This window comes from Pelophylax lessonae (genome assembly GCF_965119305.1).
Source record: "Pelophylax lessonae genome assembly, chromosome: 7".
Taxonomy (NCBI): Eukaryota; Metazoa; Chordata; class Amphibia; order Anura; family Ranidae; genus Pelophylax; species Pelophylax lessonae.
The window spans coordinates 271,864,816-271,885,046 of NC_138774.1; the positions used below are offsets into that span (position 1 = coordinate 271,864,816).

The following is a 20,231-nucleotide window of genomic DNA, read 5'->3' on the forward strand; positions in this document are numbered from 1 at the left end:
TTGTATCAGTGTTGGAGTTCCTGCAGAATGGTGCAGAAAAAGGTTTGGCAGTTAGTACTAAGGTGCAAGCACACTTAGGAGTATTTCTGGAGAGACCAGTTGCTTCAGAAGCCTTGGTCGCAAGGTTTTTTAAGACATTTACTTGTTCCAGCCCAGCACCTGCAAAAAGTTACCCGAAATGGGATTTGTCAGTGGTTCTACAGGCCTTCACAAAAGAGCCTTAGGGGTTCTTCACTGTCAGAGCAGTAAGGATGTGGAATTCTCTTCCACAAGCAGTCGTATCAGCAGGGAGCATCGATAGTTTCAAAAAACGATTAGATGGGCACCTTTAAAGACCACAACATACAGGGGTATACAATGTACGGTTAACAGCAAACACACACACATCATAGGTTGAACTGGGTGGACTGTTGTCTTTTTTTCAACCTCACTAACTATGTAACTATGTAGCCTTTTGAACCTTTAGAGTCTATTTCTTTAAGTAATCTTTCCCTCAAGACGATATTTCTTATTGCAGTTACATCCACAAGAAGAATCAGTGAACTGCACGCACTTTCAGTTAATAATCAGTTTTTACCTATCTACCCTGATAGAATTATACTGAAAACTGTTACGAGTTTTTTACCAAAGGTGGCGTCAGTTCAGAACCGATCTCAAGATATTGTCTTACCGACATTTTGTCCTAACCCTTCAGGGGCTAAGGGAAAGGCTTTTTCACAATCTAGATGTGAGCTGAACCCTGTTACACTACCTAGAGGTAACAAGGGACTTTAGGACTTCAAATTCTCTTTTTGTTCTTTTTTTTTTTTTTCAAGTAACAAAAAGGGCCACCAGGCATCAAAGGGGTCAATTGCTAGGTGGCTTAGGTCAGCTATTTTAGAGGCTTACTCCCAGATGAAATTATCTCCCCCCGCCAGGGATCCGAGCACACTCTCTACTAGAGCTCTTGCCATTACGTGGGCAGAAAAAGTGGGTGCCACCCCAGATTAAATTTGTAAGCCGGCTATGTGGTAAAGCTATCTAAGGTTTGTACGTCATTACAGATTGGACCTTCTGTCAGCAGGAGATCAGGCTTTTGGCAGAAAGGTCCTTCAGGCTGTGGTCCCTCCCTAAATTAGTCGTGTTAATCCTCTCAAGGTGCTGTCCTGAAAGACGTTTACGGAAAATTCAAGTTAGACTTACCGTAACTTGTTTTCCAAGAGTCTTTCAGGACAGCAGCAACCCACCTTTTTTCTGTTTTTTGCTGTTATTAACCATATTTTGATTGTGTTCCAGCATGGGCCGGAGGTTCTCTTCTACAACTGAGGAGCTGTAGGGAGAAGCCTTTTTTTAAAGATTGGTGGAATTGGTATTTCCTGTTGGCAAGTGGGAGGAGCCATCTCTCCAAGGTGCTGTCCTGGAAGACTCTTGGAAAACTATTTATTAAATCTAATTTGAATTTTTTAGGACTTCAGAGTTCAACGGATAAGCGCATACTGAAGCAGTACAAAGAGATGCTAAACCAATGTGAAAAGTGTCTGAACGCCATCATCCCCTTGGTAACCAGCAAAGATGCTAAGGTACTAATGTTTTATTTCTGGTGTCCATAAGCCTGATTTAGGATAGCTAGAGGAGAGCAATAAATTGGTGTGTCCAGATTGGATGTTTTAAATGCTGTCTTAGGATTTATAGTTTGCACAAGAAAGATGGCGTCTGCCATACTAGCTTGATCCTTGTAGAATGGCGTGGCTACCCTCCCTTCTAGATTGTAAGCTCTAGCGAGCAGGGCCCATCTTGTTCCTCCTGTATTGAACTGTATTGTAACTGTATTGTCTTCCCTCACATTGTAAAGCGCTGCGCAAACTGTTGGCGCTATATAAATTCTGTATAATAATAATAATAATAATAATTCAGGAAAGCAAATAATTCTAAAGTGCATCCCTAGAGGGATCACCAGTAGGAGAAAGGAGGAGAATATTATAAAACTTTGGCTATCTTTTTATTTTAGGTTGTTTTTGCAGTGTACGGATTTGCATTTTAAAGCAATCCTCCCCTTCACCAGTGTTTTACAAGCATCTTATAATATATATATATATATATATATATATATATATATTATAGGATCCTGTTGCTTTAAAGCATGTTGTACAGCACAGAGCATGTGCTGTGTAATTTGGCCCCTCCTACCACCTAAAACACCTGGCTGATCCTGCCTGGTGCTGCCCTCCCCCTTGTAAACTGACCACGTTTATCATGGCTGCTGAGCCCTGATAACGTGGTCAGTTTACATGCCCCCATTATCTGCTGTCTCTCCTCTGTCCTTTCTCCCCCTCCCACCCTGCCTGTCAGCTGTGTTAGTGCTCGCCCCTCCCCTCCTGCTGCTAAAATGAGTGTTTTTTTACTATCATCCCCTGTGTTTAGAATACAGTATGTGTCCCAATGTAAGTTCTTTATAAAAAAAAAAAAATATGTAGCTGTATACCTTATTTCAGAGCGGTGCTCACGCGACCGCCCGCCGCTCTCCTCCCCTCCTCCCGGCTGACACCAGCAGGAGATTCTCAGACCCTCCTGCTGTAGTTGTTGGATCGGGAAAGATGGCGGCGGGCCATCACGTGAACGGCGCTCTGAAGTAAGGTATTTAACTACATATTTTTTTATAAATCGCATACGCTGGGGCACATAATGTAATCTAAAACCAGGGATTTTTTTACAACCACTTTAATGTGTTTTTTGAAGAAGTATGTACTTGATACCACATTCTGTGCATCTAATATCCTTTGGCAGGACAAGAAAACCAGATTTGAGCTGCAAAAGGCGGTCTTAACTCCAGTCGGACAGATTTCTTCGGATCTAAGTGAGTTAAAGTGAATATGCCCAAATGTGTTGTGTGTTGTGTGTTGTGGTTGTTGTTGTTGTGGTTGTTGTGTTTTTTTTTATTTCTTGTATTAACCTAACAATGTGGGATTTCCTTATGCACACAAAAAAAAAGGAAGGTACAGTTTTTATAACTAGAACAACTCTGCTCACCAGTATGTAGAACAGAAACACATAGAATAGACAACTGCACATGGCGAACCCATTGGACCTAGGAATGTGACCTATATTGGTACATAGGAAACCATCTCAATTGAATTGAAGCACTCCATAGTACATCATGAGAGGTCTTGAATTGAGTTGCATCTTAGAGCATAACGGGTCACCGACTCAGCCAATCGGTGCGCAAGGTATAGGATTGTGTATATGGGATTGTATGGTTGGGTTTTCAATATGTTTTTTTTTTTTTGTTGGTTGAACCAGATGGACTTGTGTCTTTTTTCAACCTAACTATGTAACGACCGTAAGCTAGAGGTTTACTTTAAGGGGCTTTAAGTCGGTAACAGTCGAACTGGCTGTAGGTAGTTTGTCTTTCACCTCAACCAGTACACTGTTATTCATCTTTCTGTCCATCTCCAGTCCCCCAAAAGGATCATTTATATCTATTATCTGGATGTATTTAAATGTATTTAAGGCTGTGAGAATACTACACTGCTAAAAAAATTGAAAGGAACCCTATTTTCTCTATCGCTCATTGACAGACGTAGTCTTCTTGATTCTCAAGAGCTGGGTTATGTTGTCTCCGCAGGAGCAGGACTAGGCAGAAAGACAAAACGTTCTGGCTCCACCCTAGGGGCAGTCCCTGAGGGTATATCCTCCCTCTCCCCGCTACAGGGAATCAGTTTTTTTCTGTCTAGTCAGGAGTAAGGACCTAAGTTCCTTGCTGGGATCTTTTGGTCCTGGCAAGACTTTTTTTCTTTAAGAAAAAGACATTTTTTAGGTAGTTTTCTCCAGTGTTTTTTCCTGTGAGATCTTCAAGCAAAAATGCCGGACTGGGCGATACTTGTGGTCACCCCAGCCGGCCTACGAGCGCGCGCTTGGTCGGCCGCGACATATTCAAGTAAGTATGCGGGGCCGGGCGACGGGCTGGATGTTGAGATCCAGTGGTCACCCCGGTTTCTGCCTACGAGCGCGTGCAGACCAGAGCTCCGCGCTGGGTCGGCCGCGACGGAGTCCCAGTGGAGGGACTGACCTTTGCGAGTTAAAAGTCTCGCTTGGACGCCAGGAACCAGAGAGTCAAGGCGTCCGGAGTGGTCCACAAACCCCCACCCCGGTGGAGAGGGTATTGTGAAGAGAGGGTGCCTGTCGGTTCGGTATGGTGAGTAAACGTTCCCTTTTTTCCTCGTTATGAGGCAGTATGTATTATAGGCCCCTCCATATATGGTCAGTATATATCTGATACTTACAAGTCCCCCTTGTAATACAGCATGTGTTTGTGGGAAGTGGACTTGGTTTAAGAGCTAACACTCTACCCAGCAGACTGTAATATTACAGCAGACATAGGAGGTATAATCCTACCTTATGTGTAGTGTATCTCCTGTAGATCCATATATCGCCTCTTAGCAGAGATGCAGGTGGATGTGCTGGGAAAACGATTTCGGCGGTCCACCGCCATTTTGCCGTAGACCAAATGCATGTATGTCCTCAGGTCACGCCGGCCGCCATGTTTTTGGAGTCTTATGTCTCTTCTATGGGGGCGGCCATGTTTTGTGAGCCCAGCTACCTCGTGGAGAGCTGGGAACGCCGGAAGGCGTACACAGGGGGCGGAGCCACGTCCTTCTACCCGGGAAAAAGCAAACAGCTCCTTCCAGTCTGTGTAAGACAGACGCTGACTGCAGTTGGTTGGAAACTGCACTGCATCGGTTGGTGAGCCTTGGGGGTCCCTCTCTCTCTCTCTGTGGGATCGAGAAGCAGGTACTCTGAGGGGCGCTATTGCGCTAGGGGGAGACACACAAAAAAAAAAAAAAAAAAGTTTTTTTGTTTTGCTGGCAAAGGTGTCCTGAATTAACATGGACCCTGCCACTCATGTATCTCCTCCGGATCCCCTCGAGGGGTCTGCGGGATCCTCCAGCACCCCATTGACAATTGAATCATTGTCAGCTATTATGGAAACTTTTGTGTCCCGGGTGGAAGTGGCTTGTCAGGGACAGGGCGCAAGAAAGCGACCCCCGCCTAACCCCTTATTATCTGAAACCTCGGATTCAGACTCTGAGCCTATTTCTGCAGTTGCAGGTACTTCATCTGGTATTGGTGTCTCGTGTACTGTCTCTTCAGACAGTGAGGAGGATGTTTCGGCATCCGCCATAGCCCGAGAGGAAGCGTTGGTAAACACACTCATTGTATCTGTTCAAGAAACCTTAAGGTTACAGGGTATTCCATCGGAAATAGCTGAAACTGAAATCCCTTTTGGGACTAAAAAACGCATCAAAGTGGCGAAGGTTTTTCCATTGCCCAAATGTTTTGGCAATCCAATCGAAGAAGAATGGCGTCTGCCAAAACGCACTTTTACTATTTCTAAACGCATTGACAGGCGCTATCCGTTTGAGGAAACCCTCATTAAGAAATGGACAGAACCACCTGTGGTGGATTCACCAATTGCTAGATTGAATAAAGACACGGTTATTCCTTTAGAAGACGCTCCGTCTTTTAAAGATCCAGTGGATCGCAAGATAGAAGCTATGTCTCGCACCATGTTTTCCTTGATTGGATCAGCTTTCAGACCTATAATAGCTATTGGTCTGGTTTCACAGGCTGTAACTGAATGGACCAAGTGGTTACGCCGGGACTTAGAAGAGGTCCCTCAGGCGGTATCAGATTTGTTGGAACAAATGATACAGGGGTTACAGTTTGTGTGTGATGCGGCTTTAGACGCCACTCCATTATTGGCGCGAGCATCAGTCTCAGCAGTGGTTCTCAGGCGTACACTGTGGCTAAAAGGTTGGTTAGCCGACCAAGGTTCCAAAAAAGCATTGGCTAATATCCCCTTTTCAGGAGAGCGTCTATTTGGAGCCAACTTAGATGAGATCATTAAGGATCTCACGGGTGGAAAGAGCACCTTTTTACCGCAAAATTTTAAAGGTAGAGGAACTCGTCAAAGACGAGGGCCTTCTTTTTCTGCTCACAAGAGGTTTTTTCGTCCCGCGGGTGAAAAAACTAAGTCCTCCAAAGCTCCTGCAGGAGGCGTCAGGGGTCGTTGGTCGGGCAAGCAAAAGCCCGCCCCCTCCAGACCTGAAGATAAACCATCCAAAGCCTGAAGGTGCGCCCCCACCCATAACTGGGGTGGGGGGACGTCTTCGCCGGTTCCCGGATCCATGGCTTTCCAGAATCCCGGACAAATGGGTTTGCGAAGTCATAAGGTCAGGGTACAAGATCGAGTTTCGATCTCTCCCACCGGCGCGATTCTTCCCTTCCAATATCCGACTATCCTCAGATCGTTTAGAAGATCTGCGGAGAGCAGTCACAGATTTACTACAACAAGGAGTGGTAGTCCACGTTCCTTGGACAGAACGGTTTCAAGGGTTTTATTCAAACCTATTTACAATACCCAGGAAAGAGGGCAAAGTGCGTCCAATTCTGGACTTAAGAGCACTCAATTCTTTTGTCAACATAAGAAGATTCAGAATGGAGTCCATTCGCACAGTAGCAGCCTTCCTGCATCCAGGGGATGTCCTAGCGTCCATAGACATCAAGGACGCCTATCTTCACATTCCCATTTTCGCAGGACATCAGCGGTTTCTACGCTTTTCCGTAGAAGAGAACCACTATCAGTTTGTGGCGTTACCTTTCGGTCTCGCCACGGCTCCGCGGGTCTTCACGAAGGTGTTGGCCCCAATGTTGGCACTTCTGCGCCAAAGAGGCATATCGATCCTTGGTTACCTAGACGATCTTCTGCTTCATGCAGAGTCTCCTCAGACCTTGCTACAAAACATAGAAATTACTATGATTTCTTTACAGGAATTCGGGTGGCTGGTGAACCAGCAAAAGTCATTTCTGGTTCCCACCCAGAGGCTCGAATATCTGGGTCTAATTCTAGACACAGTCAGGACAAGAGTTTTTCTTCCGGTAGGGAAACTCGGAAAGATTCAATCAGCAGTCCAGTTGTTACTATCCAACAGCTGGTCTTCTCTTCGAACTTGCATGAGGGTTCTGGGGTTGATGGTGGCTTCCTTCGAAGCAGTCCCATTTGCCCAGTCCCATACCCGAATTCTTCAGCAAGAGATTCTTCTCAGATGGAATCGGAATCCGGAATCCCTGGACAATCGGATCCGATTGAGCAAACAGACCAGAGAGTCTCTGGTTTGGTGGCTTCGGTCTCCGATGCTCAGCCAGGGAAAGTCATTTCTGCCAATATATTGGACGATAGTGACCACGGATGCCAGTCTATCCGGATGGGGAGGAATTCTCGGTCAGTTATCTGTCCAGGGACTTTGGTCCCCGGAAGAATCCAGGTTACCGATAAATGTATTGGAACTGAGAGCGATCAGACTTTGTCTGATTCACTGGACCGGGCAGCTCCAGGGCAGCCCGGTTCGGATCCAGTCGGACAATGCCACGGCCGTGGCTTATGTCAATCACCAGGGGGGCACCAAGAGTGTCCGAGCGGCCAAAGAAGTGGCTTGCATTCTTCGCTGGGCGGAACGATTTGTTCCAGCAATCTCTGCGGTGTTCATTCCGGGGGTGGAGAATTGGCAGGCAGATTATCTCAGCCGTCAGACTCTGGATCAGGGGGAATGGTCCCTCCATCCAGAAGTTTTCAAACCAGTTGTGCCTACGGTGGGGCACCCCGGATGTGGATCTGTTGGCATCACGATTCAACAGGAAAGTTCAGAGATTCGTGGCTCACTCCCGCGATCCTCTAGCAGAAACCGCAGACGCACTGATCGCCCCGTGGGGGCAATACCAGCTAATGTATGCCTTCCCTCCTCTCGCGTTACTGCCAAGACTTCTTCGCAGGATAGAGGAGGAAGGAATTCCAGTAATTCTGGTAGCTCCGGACTGGCCTCGTCGAGCTTGGTACGCCGACGTGGTCAGACTGGTGGCGGACGTCCCGTGGAGACTTCCTCTCAGGGAGGACCTACTGTCTCAGGGACCGATCTTCCATCCTGCTTTACGATCGCTGGCTTTAACGGCCTGGCTATTGAGACCCAGGTGCTGAAGGACAAGGGATTGTCAGCTTCAGTTATTCCTACTCTAGTTGAAGCAAGGAAAGCGACTTCCAGAAAGATTTATCATCGCACATGGAAGTCCTACATTGCATGGTGTGAACCTTTGGGGTTCCGTCCTCGGTCTTATTCGATTAGTCGAATATTAGCTTTTCTGCAACAAGGGGTTGAGCAGAAACTGGCCTTGAGTACTATCAAGGGTCAGGTCTCAGCATTAGCTATCTTCTTTCAGAAGCCTTTGGCTACTCATTCCTTGGTGCGGAATTTCATCCAGGGGGTGCGACATCTGGCTCCGCCAGTGCACGCGCCGTTACCCCCCTGGGATCTTAATTTAGTGTTGTCGGTTCTTCAGAAACCTCCCTTTGAAGATATTAGGGAGATTCCTCTACCTACGTTGTCCCAGAAGGTGGCCTTCTTGGTGGCTATTACTTCTGCACGCAGGGTGTCAGAACTGGCCGCATTATCTTGTCGTTCACCATATCTGGTGGTTCATAGAGATAAGGTGGTTCTTCGTCCGAATCCATCCTTCCTACCAAAAGTGGTTTCAGAATTTCATCTGAATGAAGAAATTGTGTTACCTTCCCTGTGTCCTAAGCCCAGTCATCCTCGGGAGTTTGCTTTACACTCCTTGGATGTGGTCCGGGCGATCAGGGTATACTTGAAAACGACAGACTCGTTTCGCAAGACGGATTCACTTTTTGTGATCCCGGATGGACCCAAAAAGGGGTTGCCTGCATCTGCCGCGACCATTTCCAGATGGATCAGACAGACGGTAGTACAGGCTTATTCTATTAAGGGTCGGGAGCCCCCGTTCCCTGTTAAGGCGCACTCCACTCGGGCACTTAGTGCGTCATGGGCCTTTCGCCATCAGGCGTCAGTGGTCCAGGTGTGCAAGGCGGCTACCTGGTCGTCGGTGCATACCTTTACTAAACATTATAAAGTTGATGTAATGGCATCGTCGGATGCCTCGTTTGGCCGCAAGGTTTTGCAGGCCGCAATTTGAGGAGACCAGTGGTCTACCTCGAGGGTTTTTTCCGTTGGAAAATTTTTCTTTTAGTCTCATTCTTTGTTTATAATGAGCCTTTAAAACTTCTAGTTTGGCACCGGTTGGGCCTTCTAGATCAGATTTGATTTTGTCAATCCCACCCCTCATTTGTGGCACTGCTTCTGGATGTCCCAGCTCTTGAGAATCAAGAAGACTACGTCTGTCAATGAGCGATAGAGAAAAATGGATTTTTTGTAAGATCTTACCGTAAAATCCTTTTCTCTTAAGCTCATTGACAGACGTAGTACCCGCCCCTCTATCATTGAGTTGGGTTGGGTTAAATTCTCTGTTACTGCTTTAGAACAGAACTGATTCCCTGTAGCGGGGAGAGGGAGGATATACCCTCAGGGACTGCCCCTAGGGTGGAGCCAGAACGTTTTGTCTTTCTGCCTAGTCCTGCTCCTGCGGAGACAACATAACCCAGCTCTTGAGAATCAAGAAGACTATGTCTGTCAATGAGCTTAAGAGAAAAGGATTTTACGGTAAGATCTTACAAAAAATCCATTTTTATCAGAGTATAGCATCAAGTCAATTAAACTCCTGAAATATTGATCTGGTCAGTTAAGTAGCAGAGGGGGTTGTTATCAGTTTCAGCTGCTTTGGTGTTAATTACCAGGTGCAGTAGATGGCCAACAATGAGACGAACTCTAAAAAAAGGAATGGTTTTACAGGTGGAGGCCACTGAAATAGGGAAAAAAAAGAAATCTATATATTTTTTTTTTTTTTAAATCTATACACAAATGTTTTGCCTTTCTAAGAAGCTGATATATGCTCACCATGGTTGTCCATCCAAGTATAACAAAATCAGGGATAGATGGGTCCAGGCCCCGGGGACGTGTATCTAGACCTGCACTTTAATTAATCACATTGTCTTTCTTGTATGGTGTTTCTGATGATGCTACCCTGGAGCAGGGGTTTCCATGGCTTATTGCAGGCATGTTGGGAGTCTTGCCTATACCCTATAGGGACTGGAGCCGTCTTAGCCTTTCGTATTGTTTTAAAGGTATTGTAAAGTCGTGTTTTTTTTTTTTTTCTTTTTAACTAATAACCAACATGTTATACTTATCTCCTCTGTGCAGTTGGTTTTGCAGAGAGCAGCCCGGATCCTCCTCTTCTCGGGTCCCTTGTTGCTGCTCCTGGCCCCTTCCTCCAATCGAGTGCCCCCACAACAAGCAGCTTGCTATGGGGGCAGCTCTGTGTGTCCATTCAGACAGGCAGCTTTCCTTCGGCCCCGCCCCCTCTCTCTCTCCTGATTGGCTAACTTTGACAGCCACGGGAGCCAAATGGTGCTGCGGCTGTGTCCGAGCCAATCAGGAGGGAGAGTCCCAGGAGAGGCGAGGGGCTTGTGGACATCGCTTGACAGAGAAGGACCTCGGGTAACTATGGGGAGGCTGCTACACCCAGAAGGTTTTTTTATCTATATGCAAATAATGCATGAACATAAAAAACCTGACTTTACAACTCCTTTAAACTAAATGGGTTGTTTTACATGGTGAGGGTTCCCGTATACGTTATATAGGTCACATTGCTATGTTTAACATTTCTTTGCCTTTATTCACCTAAACGTATCTCTTTGAGAATGACCATGATTATCTTGTCTTTTCCTTCCACAGCTAATGTGCAGGAGGTTTTTAAAAAACTGAACACCCTTCTGACAGGAGGGGACATTAGGACCCTAGATAAGCATGTGTCTCTCTCTATACATGCTCTGGCTTCCGACTTTGTGAATTACAAGCTGGCCGAGAGGTTTGTGGTAAGTCTTCTGTTAGACATTAGAGCTTGTATCCCACAATATCTTTTTATTGTATTCCGGAGTATTTTTCAGAACTCCTATTGTAGTTTTGGGTTTTCAGACTTTTATAGATGTGCTTTTTGTTTATTGTCCACAGGCTCAAGCTGAACAAGAAGTAGCTTCCCATCATGAATCTGCTTTCCCTTTAGCGATGGTGGTTTCTGGAATATGGGAGAGACACCCCCAAGTGGGTGAGCTCTTCCTCGCTCACCTGTACAAGAAGTGCCCTTATTCTGTGCCCTTTTACCCAGCATATAAAAAAGGTGCTTCTATTACAGATTACCAAAGGTAAGCATTAAGGTGATTTGTAGAGTTTCTTTATTTTTTTTTTCTTCCAAATAAACATGTTATACTTTCCTCCTCTGTGTAGTTGATTTTGCACAGAGCATCCTCGATCCTCCTCTTCTCGGGTAATTGCTGCTCTTAGCCCCTCCCTCCTGTCGAGTGCCACCACAGCAAGCAGCTTTCCATGGGGGCACCTAAGCCAAGCTGAAGCTCCATGTGTCCATTCAGACATGGAGCTGCCGTTCGGTCTCTGTGTCTCGGTGTCTCTCTGTCTCTGTGTCTCTGTGTCTCGGTGTCTCTCTGTCTCGGTGTCTCTCTGTCTCTCTGTCTCGGTGTCTCTCTGTCTCGGTGTCTCTCTGTCTCGGTGTCTCTCTGTCTCGGTGTCTCTCTGTCTCGGTGTCTCTCTGTCTCGGTGTCTCTCTGTCTCGGTGTCTCTCTGTCTCGGTGTCTCTCTGTCTCGGTGTCTCTCTGTCTCGGTGTCTCTCTGTGTCTCGGTGTCTCTCTGTGTCTCGGTGTCTCTCTGTGTCTCGGTGTCTCTCTGTGTCTCGGTGTCTCTCTGTGTCTCGGTGTCTCTCTGTGTCTCGGTGTCTCTCTGTGTCTCGGTGTCTCTCTGTGTCTCGGTGTCTCTCTGTGTCTCGGTGTCTCTCTGTGTCTCGGTGTCTCTCTGTGTCTCGGTGTCTCTCTGTGTCTCGGTGTCTCTCTGTGTCTCGGTGTCTCTCTCTCGGTGTGTCTCGGTGTCTCTCTCTCGGTGTCTCTCTGTGTCTCGGTGTCTCTCTGTGTCTCGGTGTCTCTCTGTGTCTCTCTGTGTCTCTCTGTGTCTCTCTGTGTCTCTCTGTGTCTCTCTGTGTCTCTCTGTGTCTCTCTGTGTCTCTCTGTGTCTCTCTGTGTCTCTCTGTGTCTCTCTGTGTCTCTCTGTGTCTCTCTGTGTCTCTCTGTCTGTGTCTCTCTGTGTCTCTCTGTCTGTGTCTCTCTGTGTCTCTCTGTCTGTGTCTCTCTGTGTCTCTCTGTCTGTGTCTCTCTGTCTGTGTCTCTCTGTCTGTGTCTCTCTGTCTGTGTCTCTCTGTCTGTGTCTCTCTGTCTGTGTCTCTCTGTCTGTGTCTCTCTGTCTGTGTCTCTCTGTCTGTGTCTCTCTGTCTGTGTCTCTCTGTCTGTGTCTCTCTGTCTGTGTCTCTCTGTCTGTGTCTCTGTGTCTGTGTCTCTGTGTCTGTGTCTCTCTGTCTGTGTCTCTGTGTCTGTGTCTCTCTGTGTCTCTCTGTCTCCGTGTCTGTGTCTCTCTGTGTCTCTCTGTCTGTGTCTCTCTGTGTCTCTCTCTCTCTGTCTCTGTGTCTGTGTCTCTCCTGGATTTGACAGCCACGGTGGCCAATGGCGCAGCGGCTGTGTCTCAGCCAATCAGGAGAGAGAGTCCCGGACAGCCGAGGGACTCGTGGACATCGCTAGACAGAGATTGGGCTCAGGTAAGTATATTAGGGAGGCTGAGGGGGCACTCTATGCATTAATATAAAAACACCTTCTGACTTTACAACTCCTTTTAATGCAAAATCCTAATACACAAGTTATCTGTGCACAAGACAACTGTTACCTGCTAGGAATGAGAAACCAGCTGAAGAATGCTTACACTCTGAAAGATGCTTAGATAAACATATGGGGACTGATTCACTAAAACTGGAGAGTGCAAAATCTGGTGCAGCTATGCATGGTAGCCAATCAGCTTTTAACTGTTCAATCAACCATTTGACCTCCGGAAGCTTTTACCCCCTTCACGATTATTTGCTATTCAGCACTGTACTATTTTATTTTGCACAGTACAACTTTTGTTTCCAACAGACCATTTTATCTGATCATGCTCCATAGAAGATAGTGTTTCTGGATCCGATATTGCGCCCTCTATATATGATGGAGCTTTACATTGCATTTTTGGATGGCACAGGGAATGGTGGTCACAGACAGGGATTTTTGGAAGTATTCCTGAGCTGGTGCAGTGATGTCCATCATGCCTGTTATGTCACTGTCATGCAGTGCCGTCTGAGGGCCAGAAGATCACAGGCATCTAGTATTGCATGCATTTCAGCCTTGTCTTTTGCTCAAAGAGATTTCTCCAGATTCTGGCAATTGTTTGAGGATATTTACTGTAGATGATGATATAGATTTAAAGTCTTTTCAATTTTACATTGAGGAACGTTACTCTGAATTTCTTCAACAAATCTAACAATTTTTTGATGCAGCTTTTCACAGATTGGTGAATCTATGCCCATCTTTACTTCTGAGACACTGACTATCTAAGATGCTCTATTTTTTTTAAAATACCCAATCATGTTAGGTCCCTTTCACACGGGTGCACCGCCCAACGGAGTCTGTTCTGCTCAGCGGGAGATCGATCCGCCGATCCCCGCTGAGCAGGCGGATGACAGCTCCGTCTCCGCTCTGTGTGCGGAGAGGGAGGTGTCAGATCCCCGCTGTTCTCTATGGGGAGATCGGGTGAGAACGGACCGCCTGTCCGTTCTCATCCAATCCGATCCTCCAGACGGATGGAAAATAGGGTTTCCTTCTGTCCGGATTTCATGGACAGGATCGGAATCGTAAAGCAGTGGGTGTCAGTGGAGATGTCTCCACTGACACCCGCTGCCCCATAGGGATGATGGAGCATCCGATCAGGTACGCCTGAAAAACTGACAATCGGATTGGATCGCCTGTGTGAAAGCGGCCTTCCTGACCTGATGCCAATTAACCTAATTCGTTGCAGCTTCCAGCTCTTTCTTGTTAGTACCACTTACTTTGCCAGCTTTTTGTTTCCATTTCCCAACTTGTTTTGAGACATGTTGCTGCCATTAACTTCAAAATTACCGGGGTTTTTTTTTTTTTGGGTGGGGGGGGGGGTCCCTATAATTTTGGCATTTTTTTCCAGTGGAAACATTTGATATGTTTTCTTTTGTGAATACAATAAGAGTTTGACATTTGCAAAACTTTTGTGTAGATTTTACAGTGTCCCAATTGGGGAGAGATCTCCCTCTCCCTCCTCAACTATGAGAGTAATATCAATTAAAATAGATGATAAAATATACATATTAAAAAAAAAGTGTATATAAATGCAAAAGACAAGGAGCAATGAGTGTGTTGTCACTTAGCATGCCTTGTTCTTCTTCACTGTAGTTGTGTAAGAGGTGCTAGATCTCACTTTCTCAATCCTGTATTGTAAGTGACCGGTTTAATTAAGCTGACTAGTTCCGGTGATGTTCTCATATGACACAGCTTTCTCCCCCATGGGTTGTCCTAGAAGAAAAAAAAATGTAAGAAAAGTGCCATATTAATGTTGGTAGTCTGTAAAGGAATTTGGTAAAGCCTTATCAGAATGCAGTTAACTACTTAAGCCCCGGAAGATTTTACCCCCTTCCTGACCAGGGCCTTTTTTGTGATTCGGCACTACGTGAATTTAACGGACAATTACGCGGTCGTGCGACGCTGTACCTAAAAGAATTTGACGTCCTTTTTTTTCCCACAAACAGAGCTTTCTTTTGGTGGTATTTGATCACCTATGCGATTTTTACTTTTTGCGCTATAAACAAAAAAAGAGCGTCAATTTTGCAAAAATAACAATATTTTTCACATTTTTTTATATGAAATTCCCCCAAAAAAATGTAAAAATCAAATTTTTTTTATATTTTTGGCCTATTTGTTTTCTGCTACATATGTTTGGTAAAAAAAAATCGCAAAAAGTGTATTTTGATTGGTTTGCGCAAAAGTTATAAAGTTATTGCGTTTACTAACTAAGGGAAAGATTTTTGTCATTTTTGGTGTTTTTTTTTTAACGCGTAATGGCGGCGATCTGCGATTATTTTTTTTTTCGGTACTGTGACATTGCGGCAGACAGATCGGACCCTTGACTGACATTTTTGACACTTTTGGGGTTACCAGTGACATTACTGCAGTAATCAGTGCTATACATATGCACTGTTACTGCAAAATGACACTGGCAGGGAAGGAGTTAACTTTATTGGGGAAGGAGGGGTTAAGTGTGTCCCTAGGGGCGTGATTGGACATGGCTACTGGTGTAGGAACAGTGATCAACGGTCCTACATAGTAGAACCGTATGATCACCATTCCTACACAGGGGAGAATGACAGGTGGCTTGTTTACATCAGCCGCCTGCCTTTCTCCCTTCACGGCGGACGATCGCGAGTGACCGGCGGACATCGGGTCCGCCGGTCACATGCATGGACTTCCCAGGGAACGAGCCGGGGCGGGCGCGCACGCCGCTATTGGCTCACAAACAAGTGACAGGCTAGTGACGTATATATATATATATGTCACTTTGCCTGGCCGGGGCTGACCGACGCAGTATATGTACTTGCGGCGGTCGGCAACCGGTTAAAGTGGAGTTCCAGCCTCAAAATTAAAATTTGACATCCGCTTGCTCTAAGTAACCTGAAAAAGAATCACGATTTTTTTTTTTGCTTTACTTACCTTGTTTTTGAAGACAATATACTTACCTTCCTTCCACTTCCTCCCTCTGCGGCCGCAGCCCACGTCGTCTCTTCCTGCTTGCATTGACTCCTGGGAGCTGAACGTCATCGCTCCCATGAGTCAATGCTCCTGCACCGGCCCCGCTCGTCACTTCCGGTGCAGGAGCGTCATTCCCTGCTAAACAGCTTCTGGGAATGCCCAGAAGCTGTGCAGAGATGACGCGCCTGCACCGGAAGTGACGAGCGGGGCCGGTGCAGGGCATTTTGGGACTCCGATGTCACCGAAGAGGACGCGCTGGCTTCAGCTGCCCAGACCTGAGATGGCAACTCTGGACAAGACATTTTCAAGGTAAGTATTTCTTCTAAAAGGTAAGTGAAATGGGACAGATCAGAGGCTACCATTGCTGAAATGCACTAGCCCTGACTGTCCTGGGGGTATTTTTATCCCAAAAATTTTTTTGAGGCCGGAACTACGCTTTAAAAAACTAAGGAGTTTCAGGTTTTGGGCACCCCCCCCCCTTACTTTGGTTATACAGCATCAAAGTCCTAATTAAGACTGAGCTCAATAGAATTGTTTTGTACTTATCAGCTGCTCATTGGCCGCTCAGATTGCCCAGATAATATCAGGGTGAACAGGAGTACAGAGTCTGATTTCACGATCCTTCTCAGAGTACAGACAGGTCCTCCCTTAATATTTTCTGCATACATTATACCTAAAAGTATCAGCAGCCTGGCCTTGGCCAAAGAAGACTACTTTTATGTAGCCTTTTGATGCGTGCCCCTTACAGTCAAGGTCCTTACTTGTTTAATAACCTTGTGAAAATTGAGGTCACATACTTCAATGCATTAGCTCCAGAATTAAGGGGAATGCAGATCTATGGGTATACTGTATGGGCAAACTAGTAAACAATCAGACTCCTTGTGACTCTTAGGAATGTTGCAGTAAAACCTTCTTGAGTTCATGGCTTTTCCCTCTTCATTTAATAAGAGGTCTCATGCTTGATTATGAACTGTGCTTGACTTAAAAATTGTTTTGTATTTCCGGAGGCCCCAAATGATCTAGGAAATGGTTTTCTGTATTGGTGATGGGGGTAGATTTAGATTTAATATCTTGTCACCTTTTTGTCTCCATAGAGAATTGGGTTATATTATAGATGGCTCTGTGGTTGAGCCACAGGATCACTTCTTGAAACGAATGTCGGGAATGATCCGTTTGTATGCTGCCATCCTACAAATACGCTATCCTTTCGGGACGGTACAAGCGGTATGTATTTTATGAAGTAACCTGTTGCAATAATAATGTCTTTTTGGGGTTTTTTGTATGGGGGAGGGGGGGTTGTTTCTTTTTAAGGAGTCTTGTAGTGAAGTATAAAGTGAATATAGTGAAATATGAAGGCTAGTTAGTATTGTGGACAATCTTATTTAAAATGCTAGTTCACTGGCTGTCGTGCTGATCCAATGGCCAGCTTGGAACATGTATAGAGATTTTTCTTATTTTTATTTTTTTGCACTCTACATGCTTGTGAATGTGTGAAAAATATTGAAACTGGATAATGTTTTCCACAAAACATTGGGACTGTAATATTCCAGGGAGTCTATTCAGTAAACAAAAGGAAATTTAAAGCCTAACTCCAGGAAGATTTAAAGTAGAACCATAGGTAAAACTTTTTTTTTTTTTTAATTTTCCAATTTTTGCATAGAGTAAGGTAGGGTTATAACCTCCCCTCAAAATAACTCCACACACAGCCATTAATGTCTAAACCACTGGAACAAAAGTGAGTACACCCCTAAGTGAAAAAGTCAATATTGGGCCCATTAAACCATTTTCCCTCCCCGGTGTCATGTGACTCATTAGGGTTACGAGGTCTCAGGTATGAATGAGGAGCAGGTGTGTTAAATTTGGTGTTATCGCTCTCACTCTCTCATACTGGTCACTGGAAGTTCAACATGGCACCTCATGGCAAAGAACTCTCTGAGGATCTGAAAAAAAGAATTGTTGCTCTACGTGAAGATGGCCTAGGCTATAAGAAGATTGCCAAGACCCTGAAACTGAGCTGCAGCGCGATGGCCAAGACCATACAGCGGTTTCACAGGACAGGTTCCACTCAGAACAGGCCTCGCCATGGTCAACCAAAGAAGTTGAGTGCACGTGTTCAGCATCATAGCCAGAGGTTGTCTTTGGGAAAAAGATGTATGAGTGCTGCCAGCGTTGCTGCAGAGGAAGGTTGAAGGGGAAGGGGCTAAGCCTGTCAGTGCTCCGACCATGCACTGCATTAAATTGGCCTGCATGGCTGTCATCCGAGAAGGAAGCCTCTTCTAAAGATGATGCATAAGAAAGCCTGCAAACAGTTTGCTGAAGACAAGCAGACTAAGGACATGGATTACTAGAATCATGTCCTGTGGTCTGATGGGACCAAGATAAACGTATTTGGTTCAGATGGTGTCAAGCGTGTGTGGCGGCAACCAGGTGAGGAGTACAAAGACAAGTGTGTCTTGCCTACAGTCAAGCATGGTGGTGGGAGTGTCCTGATCAGGGGCTCCATGAGTGCTGCCGGCACTGGGAAGCTACAGTTCATTGAGGGAACCATGAATGCCAACATGTACTGTGACATACTGAAGCAGAGCATGATCCCCTCCCTTTGGAGACTGGGCCTCAGGCCAGTATTCCAACTTGATAACGACCCCAAACATATCTCCAAGACAACCAATGCCTTGCTAAAGAAGCTGAGGGTAGAGATAATGGACTGGCCAAGCATGTCTCCAGACCTAAACCCTATTGAGCATCTGTGGGGCATCCTCAAAAAGGAAAGTTGAGGAGCGCAAGGTCTCTAACATCTACCAGTTCCGTGATGTCCTCATGGAGGAGTGGAAGAGGACTCCAGTGGCAACCTGTGAAGCTCTGGTGAACTCCATGCCCAAGAGGGTTACAGTGCTGAAAAATATGAAAAATAATGGCAGCCACACATATTAGACATTAATGGCTGTGTGTTGAGTTATTTTGAGGGGACAGCAAATCTACACTGTTATACAAGCTGTACACTGACTACTTTACATTGTAGCAAAGTGTCATTTCTTCAGTGTTGTCACATGAAAATATATAATATATTTACAAAAATGTGAGGGGTGTTCTCACTTTTGTGAGATTCTGTGTGTGCATTTTATTTGTGTATGTTCGTGCTTTATTACGGTTTTCAACTGCCCTGTACTAGCTGCATGCTGGAGATCCCTTGTGCTGCTCCCACACATCGCTTGGTCCGACACTCCCTCTGTGATGCAGTTAACACCGCTATTCAGGGAGCCATGTTGATTGGTGAAGGGGGCATTTCTGGATTTTCAAGTGTTAAACTGGTACAGTGCAGTTTCGTTTAGTAGTTAAAAAAAAATCGCACATTCTTGTTTTTTTTTATTTTATACACCCTTGACAGACTGTTACACTGCACATCTAGGAGGGTAAAGCCCCATTCTCCGTTGCAGATGAAGAATTGTCACCTGCCTTCCCCAGCCTGATGATTTGACAGTGAAAGAATTTTTTTTTATACCTACAGGTGCTCCCCCCCCGCACACACTTTTCCCTAACGCCTTTAGTTTCAGCCCAGTAAGCTGCTCGGGCTATGGGCCAGAATATTCAAGCTCACACATCCATCAGTGCTGCTATAAGGACTAATGTACATTCTCGGCAGCAGCTGCCAAGGACTTGCATCATCTCCTAAGGGAGTGCATGCATGCATTAAAATGCACAAGCTGGTGGAGCAACAGACTATAAATAGGGAAGTGCTGAGGTGGAGCTGTAAATGCTGGTTGAGCAGTAAGGGTGGGTACATGAGAAATACAGTTGTGCTCATAAGTTTACATACCCTGGCAGAATTTATGATTTCTTGGCCATTTTTCAGAGATTATGAACGATAAACACAAAATCTTTTTTCACTCATGGTCAGTGTTTGGCTGAAGCCATTTATTATCACTGATCTGTGTTTACTCTTTTTAAATCATGATGACAATAGAAACTACCCAAATGACCCTGATCCAAAGTTTACATACCCCAGTTCTCAATACCGTGTATTGCCTCCTTTACCATCAATGACAGCTTGAAGTCTTTTGTGGTATTTGTGGATGAGGCTCTTTATCTTCTCAGATGGTAAAGCTGCCCATTCTTCCTGGCAAAAAGCCTCCAGTTCCTGTAAATTCTTGGGCTGTCTTGCATGAACTGCATGTTTGAGATCTCCCCAGAGTGGCTCAATGATATTGAGGTCAGGAGACTGAGATGGCCACTCCAAAACCTTCACTTTATTTTGCTGTAGCCAATGACAGGTCAACTTGGCCTTGTGTTTAGGATCATTGTCATGTTGGAATGTCCAAGTACGTCCCATGCGTAGCTTCCGGGCTGATGAATGCAAATTTTCCTCCAGTATTTTTTGATAACCACATACTGCCATCAATTCTGACCAAATTTCCTGTGCCTTTGTAGTTCACACATCCCCAAAACATCAGCGATCCACCTCCGTGTTTCACAGTAGGAATGGTGTACCGCGTGGGTATCGCCTTATCTTGTGAATGGTTACTCCCATTCCATTTTGTTTTTGATGGTTCTACTCCCATAGGTTCCCCACACCCCTCTTTTAGGGGTGAGTCGATGGACT

General features: G+C 45.5%; 1 protein-coding gene across 1 annotated transcript in view; it reads left to right on the top strand.

The window, feature by feature from the left end:
• Positions 1 to 20,231, top strand: part of GLE1 (GLE1 RNA export mediator) — a gene marked incomplete at both ends in the record, with an annotated part of 54,658 nt that overhangs the window by 23,621 nt on the left and 10,806 nt on the right. Inside the window, 5 exons of the mRNA XM_082264240.1 lie at positions 1,447 to 1,559; positions 2,764 to 2,833; positions 10,674 to 10,813; positions 10,950 to 11,140; positions 16,729 to 16,858. Coding sequence (XP_082120366.1) covers positions 1,447 to 1,559; positions 2,764 to 2,833; positions 10,674 to 10,813; positions 10,950 to 11,140; positions 16,729 to 16,858 — 644 coding nt within the window. The remainder of the gene's footprint in view (positions 1 to 1,446; positions 1,560 to 2,763; positions 2,834 to 10,673; positions 10,814 to 10,949; positions 11,141 to 16,728; positions 16,859 to 20,231) is intronic.